The sequence below is a fragment of the Podarcis tiliguerta genome, assembly GCF_965153285.1.
Source record: "Podarcis tiliguerta genome assembly, chromosome: 13".
NCBI lineage: Eukaryota > Metazoa > Chordata > Lepidosauria > Squamata > Lacertidae > Podarcis > Podarcis tiliguerta.
Genome location: NC_139546.1, coordinates 10856920 through 10878914, shown reverse-complemented (window position 1 = coordinate 10878914; position 21995 = coordinate 10856920). Strand labels below are relative to the sequence as shown.

The following is a 21995-nucleotide window of genomic DNA, read 5'->3' as shown; positions in this document are numbered from 1 at the left end:
TACTAAACAGCCACCCTTTTTACCAACAAAATAAAGAGTTAATTATACCAGACATGGATTTACCTTAGCATTCATCAGCTGTCATTTATGGAAACTGGGGGATGCAATTTGATATTTGTTCTTTGGTCTCAAAGGCCTTGTCAGAGTATGGCTGTATTTTCAGCACTTCCAGTCACTTAGCCTGAGCTATGTAAATGTCAGTTCAAACTTAAGGCAGGGATTATGAAACATACAGGAAGGTCTGCTTTTTATCTTCTTAGGCAGACAAGTGCTTGAAGAAGTCTGAGCCATAATACGCCCTCTTGACTCTTGCCCTTGTTGGCTAACGAATAGTAAGTCATTGGACATTGGCTAACCTTATTAGCATGGTTGAAAGAGCATCTTTGTCAGAGGAGGTCTTTCCCCTTCTTTGACAGAGGCAAACACATTTTAGTAAACCCTACTGACCTAGTTAATCATATGGCAGTTTCAAATATGCCTGGGGATGGGCATAGTATTCAAATTGATGGTGGCTGATGAACCGAATACACTTTTAAATGAAACTAATAATGTGGATCCGTTTCAGAATGGTTTCAGACCCAGTTTTGATCCTGAGACTTCTTGGTTGCCAATCCATGCTAGAGAGAAGAGGGTAGATTTTGCAAGGCGCCTTAAAAAATAATAATGCAGGTGCCTGGTGAACAAAACTTGGGAGTGCCACAATCTGGGGCTACCACATAAAAAGCCCTGTTAGGGACAAGTATCAGGGGACTGGGACTGCAGAAAAGTTGGCTGAACTTTACATTCTGGTAAGGCTTCCCCCTTCAGTTGCTGGTGAATATGGATTGCATGTCAAATGAGTAGCTGAACTAGGACAACTGCCCTCTGTGGCCATGATCCAAATATTGTTTTAAGAACACAATTTATGTTCGTTCTGGCTTTCCCACAGATTTACCGCTATGCCATCAGTTTAGATTTGAAAATGTTGGTAAAAATTGCTCAACATGATCCCTATATGCTTGGTAGGTAAAGGTAAAGGTAGAGGGACCCCTGACCATTAGGTCCAGTCGTGACCGACTCTGGGGTTGCGGCGCTCATCTCGCTTTATTGGCCGAGGAAGCCGGCTTACAGCTCGCTTTATTGGCCAAGGGAGCTGGCGTACACATGCTGGTTATGTGGCCAGCATGACTAAGCCGCTTCTGGTGACCCAGAGCAGCACACAGAAACGCCGTTTACCTTACCACCAGAGCAGTACCTATTTATCTACTTGTGCTTTCGAACTGCTAGGTTGGCAGGAGCAGGGACTGAGCAACGGGAGCTTACCCCGTTGCGGGGATTCGAACCGCTGACTTTCTGATTGGCAAGTCCTACGCTCTATGGTTTAACCCACAGCGCCACCCGCTTGGTGGCAAGATAAATTGCCACCCAGGCAGCCTGGGCAACTCATTTGCCGCCTTTAACCCCAATGCGTCCAGGAACCCAAGAAAATGATAATTTGATAATCTAGGGAATGAAGAGTGTCCAGCTGGGAAAAGCTGACAGAAAGCAGTAGAAATGAGCTGAAGCTGAACAAGTCTAAGACTAGCAGTGAACCACAGGAATCCCTGCAAACACTACAGATTGCCCAAAGCCAGGAATTCAAGGCTTGTGAGATTGTGAAAAAGTTCCTAAGTAAACAGATGATTCAGTTGAGAGCATTCTTGCTCTAGCTTGGTGCCAGTGTCTGGATGTTGTTCTCATGCGGTATTATTGAGACTTAAAGGCATCGCTAAAAATTGCCGCATAACAGTTGTGTAATGAACAATGTTTGTGGTCTTATAGTTGCTGACACCATTCGAGGGATATCACAGCCATGGTCATTGGCAAGTAAATGGCAAGTCCCTAGGACGAAATGACTTTTTGTGTTCACTCTCTTATAAATGGTATACGGTGGTGCCCCGCAAGACGAATGCCTTGCAAGACGGAATACCCGCTAGACGAAAGGGTTTTCCGTTTTGGAGGTGCTTCGCAGGACGAATTTGCTATGGGCTTGCTTCGCAAGACGAAAATGTCTTGCGATTCCTGGGGGTTTTTTTCCGCTCCCCACCCCCTTTTTCTAAGGCACTAAACTGCTAATAGCTTTTTAGCAGCTAATCCGCTAATCCCTTAAACCTTTAATAGCCGTTAATAGCCGCTAAACCGCTAATAGCGCTAATCCGCTAATGGGCTTGCTTCGCATGATGAAAAAACCGCTAGACGAAGAGACTCACGGAACGGATTCTTTTCGTCTTGCGAGGCATCACTGTATTAGCCTGACTTAGAAACAGGCCTTCTCTGTAAGCAGTGACACAGATGCAACAGATACAGCCCTTCTTTTTGGAATACCCTCTTCCCACTGCTCCACGGGAAGCTTCCAGAGTAGGATGCTAAAGACTGCTAAGAACACATATTGTGCATGTCCTTGACATTGCTTATGGTTTGATGCCGATTTTATTTAGCTAGATTGGTATTTTTATCTTTATTTGATTTTTATATATCTTCAACTTTTTAGTGTTGGAATTTTATTGGATGAACTGCTTCAGGGTTCCTTAAATGGGAGGCAGTCTACATTGTTTTAATAAATAAAAAAATCAGAATTGCTTTCTCTCTGCCCGCATTGCATTTGCAGTGAGGATAAATTACAAGATGTATAAATTATTTGGCAGAATTGAATAGAAGTAGTTTTATATTAACTGTGTTACTCTTAATACTTCTATGCTGTGACATAGATAGATACATTAAATCAGTGCTTTTTTCTGGGGGGTACGCATACCCCTAAACATTTTGTGAATCTAAGTTTGTCCCTATCGAGGGGCAGTATTTCAATATGAGTAGGAAAATGGGAGTACCCTTAAACATTTTTTTTAGTGGGGAAAAAGCACTGCATTAAATAGTATAATTTATGCATCTACCCATGTCACAGTATAGATAATAATTTATTTTTCTTTATATTAAAAACAAACAAACTCTAAATGTAAGAAATGAGGTTTGTTCTGCTTGGAACCAAACAGCAGCATCCTTTTCGACCTTACCTGTTTTCAAAATGATGCCCTAGAGAATATGGAGTCAATCAAATTACCTGCCTTCTGTTGTCTGGGATATCACTCTGGGTGATCTTTGATAAGTATTTGCTAAATGTATTTTACCTTGCAAAATTTATTTATTTATTTATTATTAATTATCACCACCATCATTATTATTATTATTATTTATTACCCGCTGTTCACCCTAAGGTCGCAAGGCAAATTACAACAATTTAAAATGCCACATTAAAAACACTTTATCTTGATCACTGGTGGGCAGTCTAGAGTTTGCTGTTGTTTGGTTGTTTAGTCGTGTCTGACTCTTCGTGACCCCATGGACCAGAGCACGCCAGGCACTCCTGCCTTCCACTCCCTCCTGCAGCTTGGTCAAACTCATGCTGGTAGCTTTGAGAACACTGTCCAACCATCTCGTCCTCTGTCGTCCCCTTCTCCTTGTGTCTCCAATATTCCCCAGCATCAGGGTCTTTTCCAGGGAGTCTTCTCTTCTCATGAGGTGGCCAAAGTATTGGAGCCTCAGCTTCACGATCTGTCCTTCCAGTGAGCACTCAGGGCTGATTTCCTTAAGAATGGATAGGTTTGATCTTCTTGCAGTCCATGGGACTCTCAAGAGTCTCCTCCAGCACCATAATTCAAAAGCATCAATTCTTCTGCGATCAGCCTTCTTTATGGTCCAGCTTTTTAATGTCTCTGCTTTTTAAGATGCTGTCTAGGTTTGTCATTGCTTTTCTCCCAAGCAGCAGACCTCATTTCATGTTGGCATCAAAGAAGGGGAAAGGGGAGTGGCAGAGACAAAGTGGGTGGAGGGGTAGCAGAAACAGAGAGCAAAGGGCTATCCTGCTCACTTTTGGCTGCAGCCCCACCCACCACCAGCCTGAATGCAAGGGATAGATTCTCCCCATGGGAATGTGGCCCTCAAGAGAAAAAAGGTTCCCCTCCCCTAATCTTGATTCACTCTGTTCTTTGAAGTGTTAGGCCAGACAGCCATTAGACTTGCAATCTTATTTAGGAAATTAAGTTTGGCCCTTTGCTAACCTGACATCAACATATTAATGAAGGTTTAGATCTAGAGTGAATTGATTTTACTGCCCATTGGGAACCAGCTAAATAGTGGCTCAGGAAATCACAGGTGTTTTTTTAAGGTCACCCATATATCTGAAGGAGCGTCTCCACCCCCATCGTTCTACCCGGATACTGAGGTCCAGCACCAAGGGCCTTCTGGCGGTTCCCTCACTGCAAGAAGCCAAGTTACAGGGAACCAGGCAGAGGGCCTTCTCGGTAGTGGCGCCCTCCCTGTGGAATGCCCTCCCACCAGATGTCAAAGAGAACAACAACTACCAGACCTTTAGAAGACATCTGAAACCCTGTTTAGGGAGGCTTTTAATGTTTGATGTAGTACAGTATTTTAATATTTTTTTTGGAAGCCGCCCAGAGTGGCTGGGGAAGCCCAGCCAGATGGGCGGGGTATAAATAATAAATTATTATTATTATTATTATTATTATTATTATTATTATTATTCTTATTATTATTATTCTATGCCGTAGGCTTGGCCTACTGAGTCTTTTGGCCTCAAATTGCAACTTGTGGATTTACAGGCCAGAGCTGATTCCTAGAACTGACCTGAATCCTGTAATTATGCACCTTGTAACTTCTTTCAAAAGCAAAATTACTATTTTCAGATAAGGAAATAATGAGCTTGTGCTTTCCCTGCTTTGTGCTTTAGTGTGTGTATGCATCTGTGAAAGACTGCAAGCTCATATTTTTCTTTTAAATGGGTTTTGATTTGCGCTCCATCTCTAAGCCTTAAAATACCACTAAACACCCTACCAATATTGCTATATTTTAGGTTGGGCTTCCTTTCTGGTTTAAATAGGAATCTGGTGGCTAGCTTCCAAAAGTTTGAAGGATAACATCAGCTTACTGGTTTGGGAGCTGCTTTTGCATCCCATCGTAATCAGATGTTGACTATGAAGGGGAGAGAATGCCCTAAGATCAACACCTGCTTTGTGACAGTCTGTTTTATCTGTAGGTTTTCCTTAAGTACTGCCATGTACGAAGCAAAAGAAAGACAGAAGTTTATCAGTGATGCTCAGTACCTGAGAGAGATGCAGCACAAGATGGATTCAGAGTATCAGGTAGGGCCGTTTATCCACTGTGTTGCCATTTTTATGAAGAACATAAACACAAAGCTACGAGGGATGAGGCTAACTTCATCAGGTACACCATCATTTAAATCCAGGGCCGGATTTAGGTTTGATGAGGCCCTTAGCTACCAAAGGTAATGGGGCCCTTTATATGTCCAGCTGTCCTTTGGTTTTGGAACAGACTTTCGGAACAGATTAAGTTTGAGAACCAAGGTACCACTGTATATAAAGGTAAAGGGACCCCTGACTATTAGGTCTAGTCGTGGCCGACTCTGGGGTTGCAGCGCTCATCTCTCTTTATTGGCCGAGGGAGCCGGCGTACAGCTTCTGGGTCATGTGACCAGCATGACTAAGCCGTTTCTGGCGAACCAGAGCAGCGCACGGATACGCCGTTTACCTTCCTGCCAGAGCGGTACCTATTTATCTACTTGCACTTTGACGTGCTTTCGAACTGCTAGCTTGGCAGGAGCAGGGACCGAGCAACAGGAGCTCACCCCATCGCGGGGATTAGAACTGCCAACCTTCTGATCGGCAAGTCCTAGGCTCTGTGGTTTAACCCACTGCGCCACCCGAGTCCCATACCACTGTATATAAAGGTAAAGGTAAAGGTACCCCTGCCCGTACGGGCCAGTCTTGACAGACTCTAGGGTTGTGCGCCCATCTCACTCAAAGAGGCCGGGGGCCAGCGCTGCCCGAAGACACTTCCGGGTCACGTGGCCAGCGTGACATCGCTGCTCTGGCGAGCCAGAGCCGCACACGGAAACGCCGTTTACCTTCCCGCTAGTAAGCGGTCCCTATTTATCTACTTGCACCTGAGAGTGCTTTCGAACTGCTAGGTTGGCAGGCGCTGGGACTGAACAACAGGAGCGCACCCCGCCGCGGGAATTCAAACCGCTGACCTTTCGATCGGCAAGCCCTAGGTGCTGAGGCTTTTACCCACAGCGCCACCCGCTTCCCTAGAAAAGACCACTGTATATAGAAAAGAGCAAATTAGTGATATTTTAGGGAGCAGGCTAGCAGGCGGGGCTCATTACTTACATTATAGGAGCTTACACAACACAATACACTATTGCTGTATGTAGGTTTTATTTTATTTGTTTTTTATCTCATATTTTGTAAGTGTACACCCAGGTTTTTTCCCCTTTAATTTTTTGGGGGGCCCCCAAGAGAGTGGGGCCCTAAGCTATAGCTTGTTCAGCTTATACGTAAATCCAGCACTGTTTTAAGTACCTCACATAAACCTCTTTTCAGACAAAGTTGTGTTTGTTTCTTAGGCTTGCCTGAGAAAACAAGAACAGACTAAAGAGCAGTCTGAGAAGAAACGAGAGCAACACGCCAGACAAGAACTGAGACAGACAAATATATCGTCCATCTCTGCTGTGCGTACTTATGAAAGGCCATGGATTTCCAGAGTCCCCACTAATAGACAGGTAGCTATTTGTTAATTTTGTTAATTTCAGAGATAAAAATCAAGTACAAGAGAAGAGTAATCTGATAATGCCCCCTAGCCACTCCAGCGTTCAGGATTGCCTCAAACCATCTGGTTGTTAAACAAAGAACATATCAGGAAAAGGAGCTCAATAAAAATTAAAAAAAATGGCTGCTAGGAATTTGTTATCTAATTTTTTCCCATGTAAGTATCTGTGACAAATAAGATGCACTGTATAACATTTATATTTATCCTAGGGACTGGGTGATTATTCATATGCTTTCATCAAACGTTTACTTTCTGGAGAAATACTCTAGTATATACTTAATTAGCTTTTCTTTGCCTTCTGAACCAATACGCCAGCATGCAAATGTACATATCTATCTACTGTTTTATCTGCTCTTTGCAAAGCCTTTATTATTTCCTTAACAACTGCATTCATTATTTTTCAACGCATTCATTGTACAGTTTTGAAAATGAAATAGGCTAATTTTACACATTTGCCTAATTTAATACAGTACCCCTCTGCTGACAGCAGAGTAAAAGTTAATCTATTCATACCGTGAAACCTTAAACAAGCCTTAAACAAGTGGAGGAAAGATCTGAATGAATGCAATTGAACACTGGTGAGGGTTCATCATCGAGCCCACCTAGTGGCAGTGAAGGCATCAAAGAAGGCATACTTTGCTGCTTCATTGCATCCTCACTATGCCATCCAGTAGAGCTTTTCCGGGTACAGTGGTACCTGTTGGTTTCTGTTTCCCTCACTGAGCAGCTGCTGGTAGTCACAAGACTATGTTTTCATTCCACAGTCCAGATACTGTTGGATTCCCACGGGAAAGGGAGACGGGATGTGACGTTTACTGGTTTCCTGTTTCCTTTGTACTGTCGTTTCTTTGTCAGAGTTGCTCTCTGCTTTTCACAAATACAAGATGTATATTCGTATGCTCTCTGCATAGCTTAGAAATAAAGCTTAGCAATGTAGCCATACCTACCTCATCCTTTCGTTGCGGACTCTGGGTATACTCTGCTGGGCTCAAGCCAAGATGAGCCGTATCAGCTCGGAGCAACGGAGCTGAATTTACTAACAGTACCTCGGGTTACAAATGCTTTGGGTTACATGTTTTCAAGTTGTGAACCGCGGGAAACCCAGAAGTACCGGAAAGAGTTACTTTCAGATTTCGCCGCCGTGCATGCACAGAAGTGCTAAATCACGCTTCACGCATGCGCAGAAGACCAAATCGCATCATGTGCGTGCGCAGATGCAGTGCTGCAGGTTACGAACGCTGCGGGTTGTGGACGTGACTCTGTCATGGATTACGTCTGCAACCCGAGGTTCCACTGTAGTGTGAAGCCCCTTACAGTCTGGCCCGAAGGAGGTGGTGGAACCAGTGGTAGCTCACTGTGACTTGTTTGCAAATCATTTTGAAGACAAAATCACTTGCATCCACTGGGATCTTGACTCCACTGTTATAGCAGATGAATCTCAAAGGGTGTCCAGAGCACTGTCTAGTCTTGTTGTGTTGGGTGAGTTTCAGTTAGTAAGGCTGGAAGATATGGACAAGGTGCTTGGATTGGTCAGGGTGACTACTTGCGCTCTGAACCCTTGCCCCTCTTGGCTGATAAAAACTAGCAAGGAGGGGACAGCTGACTGGACCAGGGCGGTGATTGGTACCTCCTTGCCAGAGGGTGTGGTCCAACAACAACTCAGGAAAACTTCCCTGGACTCAGAAAATCTAAGTAACTACCGGCCAGTTGCTTATCTCCCTTTTGGGGCAAGGTTCTTGAGCAGGTGGTTGTGGACTAGATCCAGGCACTCTTGGAGGAAACTGATATTTTAGATCCATTTCAATCCATTTCAATCAATCCAGTTAAGACTGAGGCACTGTTAGTGGCTGGTTCCCTGGGCTAGATCGATTTGAGGTTGCCTCCTCTTGATAGGGTTACACTCCCTCTGAAGGAGTGCGTATGTAGCTTGCAAGTAGTCCTGGATCCTTTTCTGTCACTTGAGGCTCAAGTGGCCTTGGCCTCAGCAGCACAGAGTGCTTTCCATCAACTGGTGGATCTTCTGCGCCTCTATCTGGACAGGGATAGCCTAATTACTGTTGCTATACTCTGGGTAACCTCCGGGTTAGATTACTGCAAAGCGTTGTGTGTAGGTCTTCCTCTGAAAATGGTTCAGAAACTTCAGCTGGAGCAGAATTTGGCAGCCAGGTTGCTCACCAGGGCAAGATGGTTTGAACATATTACACCAATCCTGGACCGACTGCGTTGGCTGCCAATTAACTACCAGGCCCAATTCAAAGTGCTGGTTTTGACCTATAAAGCCTTAAACTGCTTAGGATTGCAATACCTCAAGAATGCCTCTCTCCATATGAACGTACTGGACCCTGAAATCATCATCTGAGGCACTTTCTTGTGTGCCTGCTCCACAAGAGGTGCAAAGAGTGACAACACAAGAACGATCCTTTACTGAATTGCCTCCCTGTTTGTGGAATGCTGTCCCCGGGGAGGTTTGCCCAGGGCCTTCATTATTCCTCTAAAACCAGGCCTTATCCTTTTAAATATGGTTGTGGGAGGGGGTTGGGGAAGGTGAGGTTATTGGTTTGGTCTGGTCTGGTTTTTGTTATATATTTTGTTTCTTATATTTTTATGCTGTGAACTGCATATACTGAAGGGTGATATACAAACTTCATAGAACCATAAAATTGTAGAGTTGGAAGGCACCCAGAGAGTCATCTAGTCCAACCCACTGCAGTGCAGGAATCTCAGCCAAAGCATCCATGACAGATGGCCATCCAACCTCTTCTTAAAAGCCTCCAAGGAAGGAGAGTCCACCACCTACCAAGGGAGTCCATTCCATTGTCGAACAGATCTTACTGTCAGAAAGTTCTTCCTGACTGTAACTTGAATCCGTTGGTTCCGGTCCTACCCTCCAGAGCAGGAGAAAATGAGCTTGTTGCATCTTCTATGTGTCTTTCCTTGAAAGACCTTCATTGGCTCCCAGTACGTTTCTGAGCACGATTCAAAGTGTTGGTGTTGACCTTGAAAGCCCTAAACAGCCTCGGCCCAGTATACCTGAAGGAGTGTCTCCACCCCCATAGTTTAGCCCGGACACTGAGGTCCAGCTCCGAGGGCCTTTTGGCGGTTCCCTCACTGCGAGAAGCCGTTACAGGGTACCAGGCAGAGGACCTTCTCTGTCCTCCCATCAGATGTCAAGGAAATAAACAACTATCTGACTTTTAGAAGACATCTGAAGGGAAGTTTAGGGAAGTTTTTAATGTCTGATGTTTTATTGTATTTTAAATATTTTTTGGAAGCCGCCCAGAGTGGCTGGGGAAACCCAGCCAGATGGGAGGGGTATAAATATATTATTATTATTGTTGTTATTATTATTATTATTATTATTATTATTATTACAGCCCTTTAGATATTTGAAGGTAGCTATCATATCTCCTCTCAGTCTCCTCTTTCCCAACTCCATCCACCCAACTACTACTTCCCTTGACCTGGACACTACATTTCTGTTGTTGCAGCCTAGAATAGCATTAGCTTTTTAGTAATATCATACATGCAATTCTGAGATTATTGTGTAAGTCTTACCGCTGTGGCTAATAAGGTTAAACCCCAGAATTATACCTTACTGAGCTTGTCAGGACAACCCCATCACCTTGTTCGTGCTCCTTGGGCATAACATACTGTACATTTATTTATTCACTCCCTCTCCTGGTCTTCACTTCTTCCTCCCTCTCACTGAGAAGGAAATGTGTGTCCAAACAAGAAAAAACCTGGTTATTTGAACATCAAATATTGAAGGTTTAATCTTCCAGGTCACAGGAGAGTCCATATTCAATAACTGGGGTCTTTTTTGGGCATTAACCTCTCTCTACAGTGAGAAAATGGAGTAGAGATGTGAATGAGAGAGGCCTGCTGTCTCATTGGGGAGCATCCAATTGAAGATTATCCCCAAAGGCCAAGTTTTCAATCCTAGACTAGTTGAAGTAATCCTAAAGAACGCTGTGCCTTTTAGCATGTGTCGAGCAGGGATTGGCAAATCAGTCTTAACCCATGAAACTTTCGCATCTGTTCACCAGCAAGTCCGTTCCGTTCCTTTCCATTCATCCATTTCCTGTTTCTGTATAAAATAAATCCACAAAAAAATAAACTTTCAGTATGTTATTTTAAATAAATTTTATCTCAAAACACACTTTTAAATGTGCATTTTGCTATCCTTTAGAGGTGAGAACTGTAGCAGATCATTCAGAAAGTGCAAATGCCAATGAATAACATTATTATTATTATTATTATTATTATTATTATTATTATTATTATATCTGTACTGTCGTTCATCTGAGGTTATCAGTGTGGTTTACAATATAAAAACACAAAAATACATACCACAGTAACAAGCAAAAACAATACCCACCCACCCACATTTTGATCTGCACCTTAGTGCAGATGATGTGGATCTGGTCAGGTCTTACTGGAATTCACAAAAAATAAATTCTTCAGGCATCTTTAGTACAGAGTACTACTCACTACTGAGTAGCCACAATAAGCTCCTAGACATCGATGGCTAAATAAGAGGCATCTTCTACTGGGATGTAGCTTTTGCATTAGTAAAGAAGATTCTGTTAATAAATTAACTAATTTTCGCCTTGGCAGACCTCCTCCGAAGAATCTTCTGGATGTGAACTGAAATCTGCTATTAAGCCTCTTGGGAACAAAGGAGAAGCTAAATTTCCTGCCATTGACAAAACATCTGTTAAGCAGAAGCAGAAATCAAGCACATGTGCCAAAAAAACAGAAAAAAGTGGACCTGGCCCCAAAAAAGATTTTTCAGGTGTGTATGGAGAAAGTTCTCAGCTATTCATTGAAAGAAACGGATGTGTGGAGCTGGAGCCAGTGATGTTCACAAGCTCAAGGGGTCCGAGAGAGGGCATAGATATTTGAAGGCTTCTAGGTGAGCAGGCAGGGGACGCGGGTGGCGCTGTGGGTTAAACCACAGAGCCTAGGACTTGCTGATCAGAAGGTCAGCGGTTCGAATCCCAGCGAAAGGCTGAGCTCCCATTGCTCGGTCCCTGCTCCTGCCAACCTAGCAGTTCGAAAGCACGTCAAAGTGCAAGTAGATACCTTCCGGCAGGAAGGTAAACGTCGTTTCCGTGCGCTGCTCTGGTTCACTAGCAGCAGCTTAGTCACGCTGGCCACATGACCCAGAAGCTGTATGCCGGCTCCCTTGGCCAATAAAGCGAGATGAGCGCTGCAACTCCAGAGTTGGCCACGACTGGACCTAATGGTCAGGGGTCCCTTTACCTTTATCTTTAGGTGAGCAGGCAAGGATTGGAGTCGAAAGAGTCAAATCCAAAAAGGCAGCCAAACCCAGCTCATTACAGATGTTACAGAGGTGCTCTTGCTGACAGATGCATCTAACCTGGAAGATTTTGTTCAATCTGCTGTAGGCAGGGTTAAGCTCCCTCTGAAGGAGGGGGCTTGCAGTCTGGAGATGCTATTCGATCTGTCTTTGGATTCCTTGGCGGAACCTTAAATGCAAAGCCCCTTTCATCACCTGAGGCTATTGCGCCAGTGGCAACCTCTCCTGCACAGAGATAACTGGGGCACAGCTAACCATCCCCTGGGGACGCTTGATATGGACTGCTGCAATACATTACACAGGGCATTGTTTCTGACGAATGTTCAGAAACAACAGATACAGTGGTGCCCCGCAAGACGAATGCCTCGCAAGACGAAAAACCCGCTAGAAGAAAGGGTTTTCCGTTTTGGAGGTGCTTCGCAAAACGAATTTCCTATGGGCTTGCTTCGCAAGACGAAAATGTCTTGCGAGTTCCTGCGGGGTTTTTCCCCTCCCCCCCCCTTTTCCCCAAGCCACTAAGCCGCTTATCAGCTGATCCGCTAAGCCGCTAATAGTGCTAATCCGCTAATGGGCTTGCTTCGCAAGACGAAAAAAACCGCAAGACGAAGAGACTCGCAGAACGGATTCTTTTCGTCTTGCGAGGCACCACTGTACTTCAAAACAGGGTGATTGGATTGCTAACTAGGAACCAGGAGTGGTAAATTTATGTATGCCACCTCCCAGTGGATTTCCAAGCGCAAATCAAAGTTTGGTTTCAACTTCTGCCCCAAACAGTTTGAGACCCCTGTGGGATGGCTTTCTGCCACATGAACTTGCCTAAGTATTATTCTCATCCTCAGGGATTCTTCTCTGCTCCCCCATCATCACTACCAGAAGTTAGGTAGGTGATCGCTAGAGATGGGACCTTTTAATTGCAGTGTCCGATTTTTAGAACTCCCTCACAAGGGAGGATTGCCTGGTGTCAAGCCTTATTTATTTTTAGTGTCTTTAAATCCACCCAGGTCTTTTAGATTGATCAGTTTGTTTGTTTTAAGGCTGGAATAGTATTGATTTTTCCTGCTGTGCTGTTTGACATGAGTGTTTCATTTCATGGTGTATTTGTGATTAGGGATGGGATGGTAATTTGAAGCAGTGGAAGTTGACTGTGTTACAGAGAGTGAACACAATTGAGGTGACAAAATAAAAAAAACAATCTTCCAGTAACACCTTAGAGACCAACTAAGTTTGTTATTGGTATCAGCTTTCGTGTGCATGCAACACGAAAGCTCATACCAATAACAAACTTAGTTGGTCTCTAAGGTGCTACTCTGGGACGCGGGTGGCGCTGTGGGTTAAACCACAGAGCCTAGGACTTGCTGATCAGAAGGTTGGCGGTTCGAATCCCCGTGACAGGATGAGCTCCCGTTGCTCGGTCCCTGCTTCTGCCAACCTAGCAGTTCAAAAGCACGGCAAAGCGCAAGTAGATAAATAGGTACCGCTCCGGCGGGAAGGTAAACGTCGTTTCCGTGCGCTGCTCTGGTTCACCAGCAGCGGCTTAGTCATACTGGCCACATGACCCAGAAACTGTACGCCGGCTCCCTCGGCCAATAAAGCGAGATGAGCGCCACAACCCCAGAGTTGGCCATGACTGGGCAACCCCAGAGTCGGCCACGACTGGACCTAATGGTCAGGGGTCCCTTTACCTTTAAGGTACTACTGGAAGGAATTTTTTAATTTTGTTTCGACTATGGCAGACCAACATGGCTACCTACCTGTATCTAGAACAACTGAGGTGGACAGCCTGTCTCAAACAAGCTTTTTTCAACTGTGCTCACACACGGCCCCTGCCTTACCTTCTGCTGCCTTCCACCCCACAACCTTAGGGAAAGAGTATCTCACCTTGGGGAAGAGGTAACAAAAAAAGAATAGCTATGAAACATACCCTATTCTTCCACATGCCCCCACTCACCTTGCCCCTCTGTTTTAGCATTACCATGCAGGGAGGAAATAAAAACCCAGGATTTAGAAAGCACAGTTGGTTTAAGAGAACAGTTTCAAGTCCTTACAAATTTACTCATAGAAAGTGAAGTTTTTCGCATAGAAAGTGCAAGCTAAGGCATGTACTCCCTGTGCCGTGTCCCATGTGCAAATGTTATGCAGTCTCATGTATTGTGCTCTCTTACAACTTAGTCTCCATGGACCCACGATTCATAAGCCAGAGGTTCCTTAAAAAAAATATTTGCATAAAACAATGTTTATCAGCTTTCCAGAAGCCAATTTTATCAAGAAGACAGCGATTGAACCAGAGAAGTTTTCTGGAAAACACAGACACTGAGAATATGAAAAGAGTGGAAGGAAGAGGGAGGAAAACACCAGTGCTACACGGAATAGCAAAGACTACCAAGAGTGCTGGTGAGAAACTCTTTTTCCACATTGCATTAAGTTTATACCCCCTGGTCCAGAGCTCCATCATTGTTTCACGGCATATGTGAAACTATTATGTGAGAGAGTTCTCCTCTGATTGAAGCTAAAGTTGTTTGGATTGAATTCAGAGGAGAGTTTGGTTTAAATGTCAAAGCTGCTGCAACTTGATGTTGGCCTTTTGTTGAAGTGGTTTGAGAGATCACAGCTTGGCTGGTCAAAAAGTGTGCATGGAGCGCCAGTTATACAAAGGCCTCGTCTGTGGACAAGGAAAGGCTCCGTGCATGCAGTGGGGATCTACCATGTATGTAGAGAGGAGAACAAGAAATGGGGCTTAGCTTGTTCTCACTGCCATATATGTGTATACACAAACACACACATGCAGATACTTAAAATGATTAATGGGCAAGCAGCTGCTATTAGAAGCTGCTAAAACAAGTGAAACAGGCTTCTACCACCACCCCTTTTTCCGGCCCCCTTTTGTAAAGTTCCCAAAATACTGATTCTGGATGAGAGCTAATATGAATAAGGCATCACTGTTTTTTATTATTATTATTATTAATAATAATAATAATAATAATAATAATAATAATAATAATAATTTATACCCTGCCCTCCCCGACCAAGACCAGGCTCAGGGCGGCTAATGTAAAATACATTGAAAACACAAAATCAAACAATTAGTTTACAATACAATTCGACACACATTTAAAATCAAAATAAAATTAAGTGGGAACCCATGAATCATAACCGTAGGGGTAAGGAATTAAAATTTCACCAGGCCCAGCCACTTGTGCTGGTCCCATATGGGCCGATAGAAATAGCCAAAGAGGCCACTTACCGGTACATGCAGTGCCCCATAGAGAGACACTGTACACAGATGATTTTGCAAGAGGCAAACAGAAAGGTTTGTTTTAAAGCAATACAGTGAGTTCATGGTGAAGAAGGGAACTGAAGTTGTGTCTTTTCAAGCATAGTTCATTGGACTATGCTGAATCTAAAAACAACAACAAACCATACAGGTGTCTTTTTCCAATGAGCCTTACAGGGTTTGGATAAATCATTGGAAAAGTCTTCTTCTCCAAAGAGCACTCCACTTCTTTCATTAGGGAGATAGGTCTCTCTCCCATTTTGCAGGAAGCCCCAATTTGCCAAAAGGCTAAAAGGAAGCCTCACTCCATTTCCAGATACCATATCTATAAATTTAAGGGGCAGTATAGCCATTTTTAAAGAAATTGTTTGGGGTGGGGGGTGGGGGTTAAGGGGAGGAGCCGTGCAATCCCCTTGTGGATCTGGGGAATATATTTGCCACTAGTGGTTCTTGTGTGATCAGTTTGTGGACATCACTAAAACTGAATAAAATGCTTTGGCAAAGAAATTCTGAAAGCAAGTCTTGCTCTCAATGCAGACTCGCAAGATGTCGCAGGACAAAGAAGTGGCCCTGTTCTCAAGACTAAGAAGAAAGCTCCAGAAAAGAGGACCTTAATCCAGACCTCCAAACTAAACATAGACAGCAAAAGCCTAGACAGGGATCTCAAAAAAGGAAGTGTTCTAACAGCAGCTCAGCAGCCCCCAACTACCGTAATGGATTCTACTGTTCAGGTTGCTAATGGTCCTTCGTTATCAAGTGAGCCCAGCAACTCCAACCTTCCTCCCATTAAAAATACTCCCATAAGGCCCAGAGAAGATGATTTTTATGCATTGTTGTGTGCAAATGTGGAAGGTTCTACCGAAGAGAATGATGACGCTGAAGACGTTAACGAGATAGAAGAAGAGTTTCTTTCCTATGATATCAGTAAGTCTCCTCCTCCTGATCAGAACAACAGAGTCAGTGGGATGCCTGTAGCACAGGCCGAGCAGCCGAACTGTGATTTGGGAGTCGGGGGTGACGTTAGGCGGGCTGAGCTTTCCCACAGATTGCCACGGCAACACGGTGGAGCAGTGGAGGCAGCAGCTGAACAACCTTCAGTGGGCCAAAGGAAGACCAGAGACCAAAGGAACCCTCATGCTCTTGAAGAGAACAACCTTTCGGAAGAGGCCCACAAAAACGAAGGTGAGAATTCCAAAAGCCCACATGCTGAAAGCAGACCCAGAAGCGCAGCAGCCAATGAGACCATTGGCAATTTAAGTTCTACAGAAGACTGGTCAGGGAACAGCGGCTGTGGTAGAGAGAGACAAGGTTTTGAGAGCAATCAAAGATGTTACACTGGACTCATTAGTTCAGCTAGGCCAGCAGTTCAGAGGCCTCCTATGCGTTCCGCATTTAATATCCCAGGATCCTTAGCTCAACCTATAAACAGAACTGAAACGACAAGCAATGTGGATGTGGCTGCAGCTTCTATGCAAACCACAGAGCTGAGTGGAAGCCCCAGGTTCACTGTTCGTAGACAGCTATCTCCTATAAGAATCAGGGAGTCCTTTTCAGCTACTGAAAGTTGCCAGTCTTCATCACCTACCATCAGCACCTTTGAGGATAGTAGCCTGCTGGAAGATAGCATAAGCAATGGTCTAAGCAGCCTTTCCCCAAGCACCACTTCGCACGATGAAGACAATTTTCTGAATTCCCACAGCTCCTCCTCATCCACAGATTCTTCCCATCCATCTCTTTTCCGGGCAAACTTCACAGCACATCTTCACATGGCTGGCCCTCTCCCCGATCAAGTGCCAATTTTCTTGACAGTATCTGATTTGCGAAATCAGAGCAGTTTTGTGAGCAGTACAACCACTTGCAGTTCACCAAATATGAAGGAGATTAGTAAGCCCGAGACAGACCCTGAGAAGCTAAAGAAGTTGCAAGAGAGGTAAGCAGTATATAATTGGAGGGGCAGTTATGACAAATGTACTTTTTCAGTCTCAAGACACGTCATTAGGAGGGGAATTTGCCACCGAAGTCCTTTGCCTGGTCTGAAGCCATTTTGAGGCAGTTAAAAACCTGTACTTAGTGCTAGAGTTCAACTCAGGAAACCTTGGAATGGGATAATGTCTGTTTCTATTTATTTATTTTTGGCATTTATAAAATGCCATTCACCAGTAGCCCAGGGGCACGGCACCTACATAGATAAAACAATATAACATCAAAATATAAAATGTTTAAAATCGTGATTAAAACAGCATTTAACAGAAGGAGCAGACAAGCTTCCACCAGCACAGTCCGTGCAGCCCTATCCTTCTGCAAATGCCCAATTAAGAGGTCCATCTTTAGTTGCTGATTAAAAGACTATAGTGTCAGAACAAGATGCACCTCTTATACCTACAGCTGGGGGGCCACTACCAATAAGTCACTCTCATAGGCCACTGTTGCCCATACCTCACTTTGTGGTGGAATTGTAAGAAAAGCCTCTCTTGCTGGTCATAATAACCGAACAGATTGATACAGGAGCTCTTTTAGATATTTGGGACCCAGGTTCTGTGGGATTTTATCATTCAGTACTGAATGGAGTAGGCCTCCAGGGTTGATTTCGAACCGCTAGAGAATCACCAGCTAAGCTGGTGCCAATTACTAGCTTTCTTTTGGACCACATCAGTCCTGTCATCTGGTTAGCCCAGAACCTTCATACACACTGCCCAAGCTTCCCCCCTGGTGAGGTCACTTTGGTGCCACCAGCGCAGCACAAACAATGTGGGAGATATCAGTTACAAGTTACGTGCCTCTTCAGCCACAGCAGGCGCTGCAAATCACAGTCCAGCACCTGAACTGCCTTTCTTGATACAGATTAAGAGTGTCATCAGTGACACCTCACTCCAAATCATCTGATTATGCATGTCTCTCAGTGGTCTCACATAGGTAAGAAGAAAAAAATACGTGGATGTTTGTAATCTTCCGGCCTTCATAGAATCATAGAATTGCTTGTTGGCAGGTATATTACTCCTACAGTATTGTACTAAGCTTTTCTAGCAAGTTACATTTCAATCTAAATTGCAATAGGTCACAAACAGAAAGAGCTACCTGCGTGGCAGATCAGAGGTGGGGCAAGGCAGTGATAGGAAGAAACTCACGTTAGAGATGGCCTTGGAAGTGTTGCTGTGATATTCCTTAATTGGTGCGGCATCTAGCAATAGGGGAACACCCTCCCTTGCCTCAGTTATGCATATCCATTGAACTGAGTATATGTCTAGTACAGGCTTCCTCAACCTCGGCCCTCCAGATGTTTTTGGCCTACAACTCCCATGATCCCTAGCTAGCAGGACCAGTGCTCAGGGATGATGGGAATTGTAGTCTCAAAACATCTGGAGGGCCGGGGTTGAGGAAGCCTGGTCTAGTAGGGCCATCTCACCCACCACGTGAGAGGGAATTTAGAAGGAATCCTTTTGCTTTCTTCTCCCCCACCCCACTCCATAAATTTCACTTTTCAAATTCATTACAATCATGCCCTATTGAAGGTCATTCCTCCAGACCACTGTTTTTGAATTATGGAACCTCTGCTGTATCTCCAGTCTCCTAGCAGAAGACTCTGAAGAGGAGGGAGATCAGTGTCGGATATGTCAGATTGCTGGGGGATCCATAACCAATCCACTGCTGGAACCGTGCGGGTGTGGCGGGACTCTACGATTTGTCCATCAGGAATGTCTAAAGACCTGGTTAAAGGCTAAGATCAAATCAGGTGAGTTTGCAAGTTTAAGCAAAGAAAGAACATTAGCATGTAATTTAGTTTAAAATTCCATCATGGCCCAGGCACACTGCATGTACTGTCTGCCGACATCAAAGCAAAACTAGATTTAGAAATGCTTGACTGTTCCCCTTCTACTCTGGCAACAATCAAAAGTGGCAGAAATATGACTTGCTCAGTCTTGAACCAGGCTGCTCATCAGGTGCTACGTACATGTCTGGGGAAACCTTATAACTCCCACTAAGAGAGGGCTGAGAATACCTCAGCAAAAATGTTACGTGCTTTTATTCATACTGAGGTTGCAATCTTATACCCACTTACTTGGGAGAAAGCTCCATTAAACTTAATAAGACTTTTCTTCTTCTTCATAATAATAATAATGATAATAATAATGATTTATTATTTATACCCCGCCCATCTGACTGGGCTTCCCCAGCCACTCTGGGCGGCTTCCAAAAAAAATATTAAAATACTGTACTACATCAAACATTAAAAGCTTCCCTAAACAGGGCTGCCTTCAGACATGCCTAGGTTTGAGCTGTCAGAAAGATGTCACAATAAGCATACCTAAACTCCACCAAAATCAGTTGGAGAAAGGCCACAAATTTGGAATGTTTTATATGAAAGAAAAATCCATATAACTGGACTTCTATACGTTCAATTCATTTAAAACTATTTGTTAAATATATAGTGTTTTTCAACAGCTTTTCAAAGTTATCAGGGTGTTTTATGTATTGCAAGATGGTTTACTAACATGCTTCAGTAAAATTATTTACAGTCTCAGTAAGGAGGGACTTTTACATGTAGTTCTGCCAAAGGAATATCCTCCTGTACTCTTTGCCTACTCAGAGTATGTATTGGCTTTGGAGGCTGGACAAAAAACAAGCCCTCCGTAACTACCAAACCTGTAATTTCATTACCTTTGTTTCTGCATACAGCTCATGAGAAATGGCCACATAAAAGTGGAATTATTTAAAGTAAAACAGATTTTGCAAATGCTTTCCCTCCCCCAAAGACACTTGTGTATATGGAGTAACAGTGAAAATAACTACAGTGGTACCTCAGGTTACATACGCTTCAGGTTACATACACTTCAGGTTACGCATCCGCTAACCCAGAAATAGTGCTTCAGGTTAAGAACTTTGCTTCAGGTTGAGAACAGAAATCGTGTTCCGGCAGCGCGGCGGCAGCGGGAGGCCCCATTGGCTAAAGTGGTGCTTCAGGTTAAGAACAGTTCCAGGTTAAGTACAGACCTCCGGAACAAATTAAGTACTTAACTCGAGGTACCACTGTACACTTATTCTTCTTCAATGATATCATCCTTGATAGTCTGGTCTATGCTGGGGTTAAATTGTATAACAAGGTTATATCAGGCCAAAGCAGGGAGAATGAGTCATGTAATACCTTACTGGAATGGAAAAGCATGATAGAACAGGCAAAGAAAATTAACTAGGAATAACCTTCTTTAGCATCAGCACATCAAAAAGGATCTCGAAACCAAGAAAACAACAGGCTGTGATGCTTATGTGCTTTCTCTGAGAAAATGCTTCCAAATTTTGCAGATTGTACACCCAAACAGTACATGCACACTTAGAAGAAATATCATGAAGGCAAGCATCCTTGTGTTCCAGCCGGGTACCACAGCTTAATAGTTTATGGCTGGTGTCAGGGAACTGCCATCAGCTCAGAGGCGAGAGGTGGAAGGGCAGTTGTGTTACAGGGAGCCTCCGAAGATCTTGCGAAGCAGTTCTTCCTCTGGCGAGGAGGGAAGCCCCTCCTCCAGTGGGGAAGGGGCGCAGGGATCAGAAGATGCAAGGGAGAGCCTCAACACCGAGCCTGAGCAAAGGGGAGGGGAGGCAAGTCCCCCTTTGCCAGCGCCCTCTCTGCGCAGTAGGTTTGCGCGCAGAGAGGGGAGGAGAAGGGTGGGGGACACACGACTGTTATGCTGGGGAAGGTATAAGGACCACCCACTCCCAGATTCTGCTGGCGACTGAGCAGACATGTACTTGTGATGCTCTGCACTGTAAATAGTTTGTACAGATAATACAGCCTGGAAAAGACAGGTTGGAGTCTTGCCTGTTTGCTCTCAAGCAACCACACCAGCACCTGACAGTTGGGCTAGTTGATCTTGTCATTGAACGTCTACGGATGAAGAGCATCAGCAGCAGATGACTAGGAAAAGAGATATTTCAAATGTTCACACCTTGTTTGGGTTTCAACACAGGCATCATGCACAGAAATGGACAGGGCCAAGCAAGAGTTCATTGGTTCTCCTGTGTCACCCAGCAAACAAATAGGGACAGTGCTGCCCAGGTGCTGAGGACTGTTGGAAACAAATCCAACAACTTTAGGCTTGTGGCTTTATTTGTAGCTAGTTGGAATTCCCCCACTGCACCTCTGTAGGACCACTTGTTCCCCACAAAGGTGGGGGGAGAGAAATATCAGCAGGTTTTGTGTGACAGGCAAAAGTTGCAGCACTTTTGGGGCATGTGGGTGGGGGAGTGATTCTTACAATTCAGTGAAAGTTCTTGTCTTCTCTCCTTTAAGTTAAAACAAAGCTAAGCTGCTGCTGCTGCTCCAAGCTGTGCCTTGTCTGCTCAGCAGCCTTGCCTGTTGCCCTCAGGTGTGACAGAGAACATAGAATCACAGAATTGTAGAGTTGGAAGGGACCTCAAGGTCATCTCACCCAACCCCCTGCAATGCAGGAATCTTTCACCCAATACAGTGGTACCTCGGGTTACAGACGCTTCAGGTTACAGACGCTTCACGTTACAGACCCCGCTAACCCAGAAATAGTACCTCGGGTTAATAACTTTGCTTCAGGATGAGAACAGAAATCGTGTGGCGGCGGCAGGAGGCCCCATTAGCTAAAGTGGTACCTCAGGTTAAGAACAGTTTCAGGTTAAGAACGGACCTCCGGAATTAATTAAGTTCTTAACCAAGGGTACAGGGATCAAACCCACAACCTTGAGATTAAGAGTCTTGTGCTCTACCACCTGAGCTAA

At 44.3% G+C, this 21995-nt stretch overlaps 1 protein-coding gene across 3 annotated transcripts in view; it reads left to right on the top strand.

Annotated features, from left to right (window-relative positions):
- Positions 1–21995, top strand: part of MARCHF10 (membrane associated ring-CH-type finger 10) — a 37718-nt gene that overhangs the window by 4157 nt on the left and 11566 nt on the right. For all 3 annotated transcript variants that reach the window (XM_083407626.1, XM_083407625.1, XM_083407627.1), the window contains 6 exons: positions 5069–5174; positions 6458–6613; positions 11278–11455; positions 14225–14374; positions 15792–17184; positions 18818–18984. In XM_083407626.1, the coding sequence (XP_083263752.1) occupies positions 5088–5174; positions 6458–6613; positions 11278–11455; positions 14225–14374; positions 15792–17184; positions 18818–18984 (2131 nt within the window). In that variant the 5' untranslated portion in view covers positions 5069–5087. The remainder of the gene's footprint in view (positions 1–5068; positions 5175–6457; positions 6614–11277; positions 11456–14224; positions 14375–15791; positions 17185–18817; positions 18985–21995) is intronic.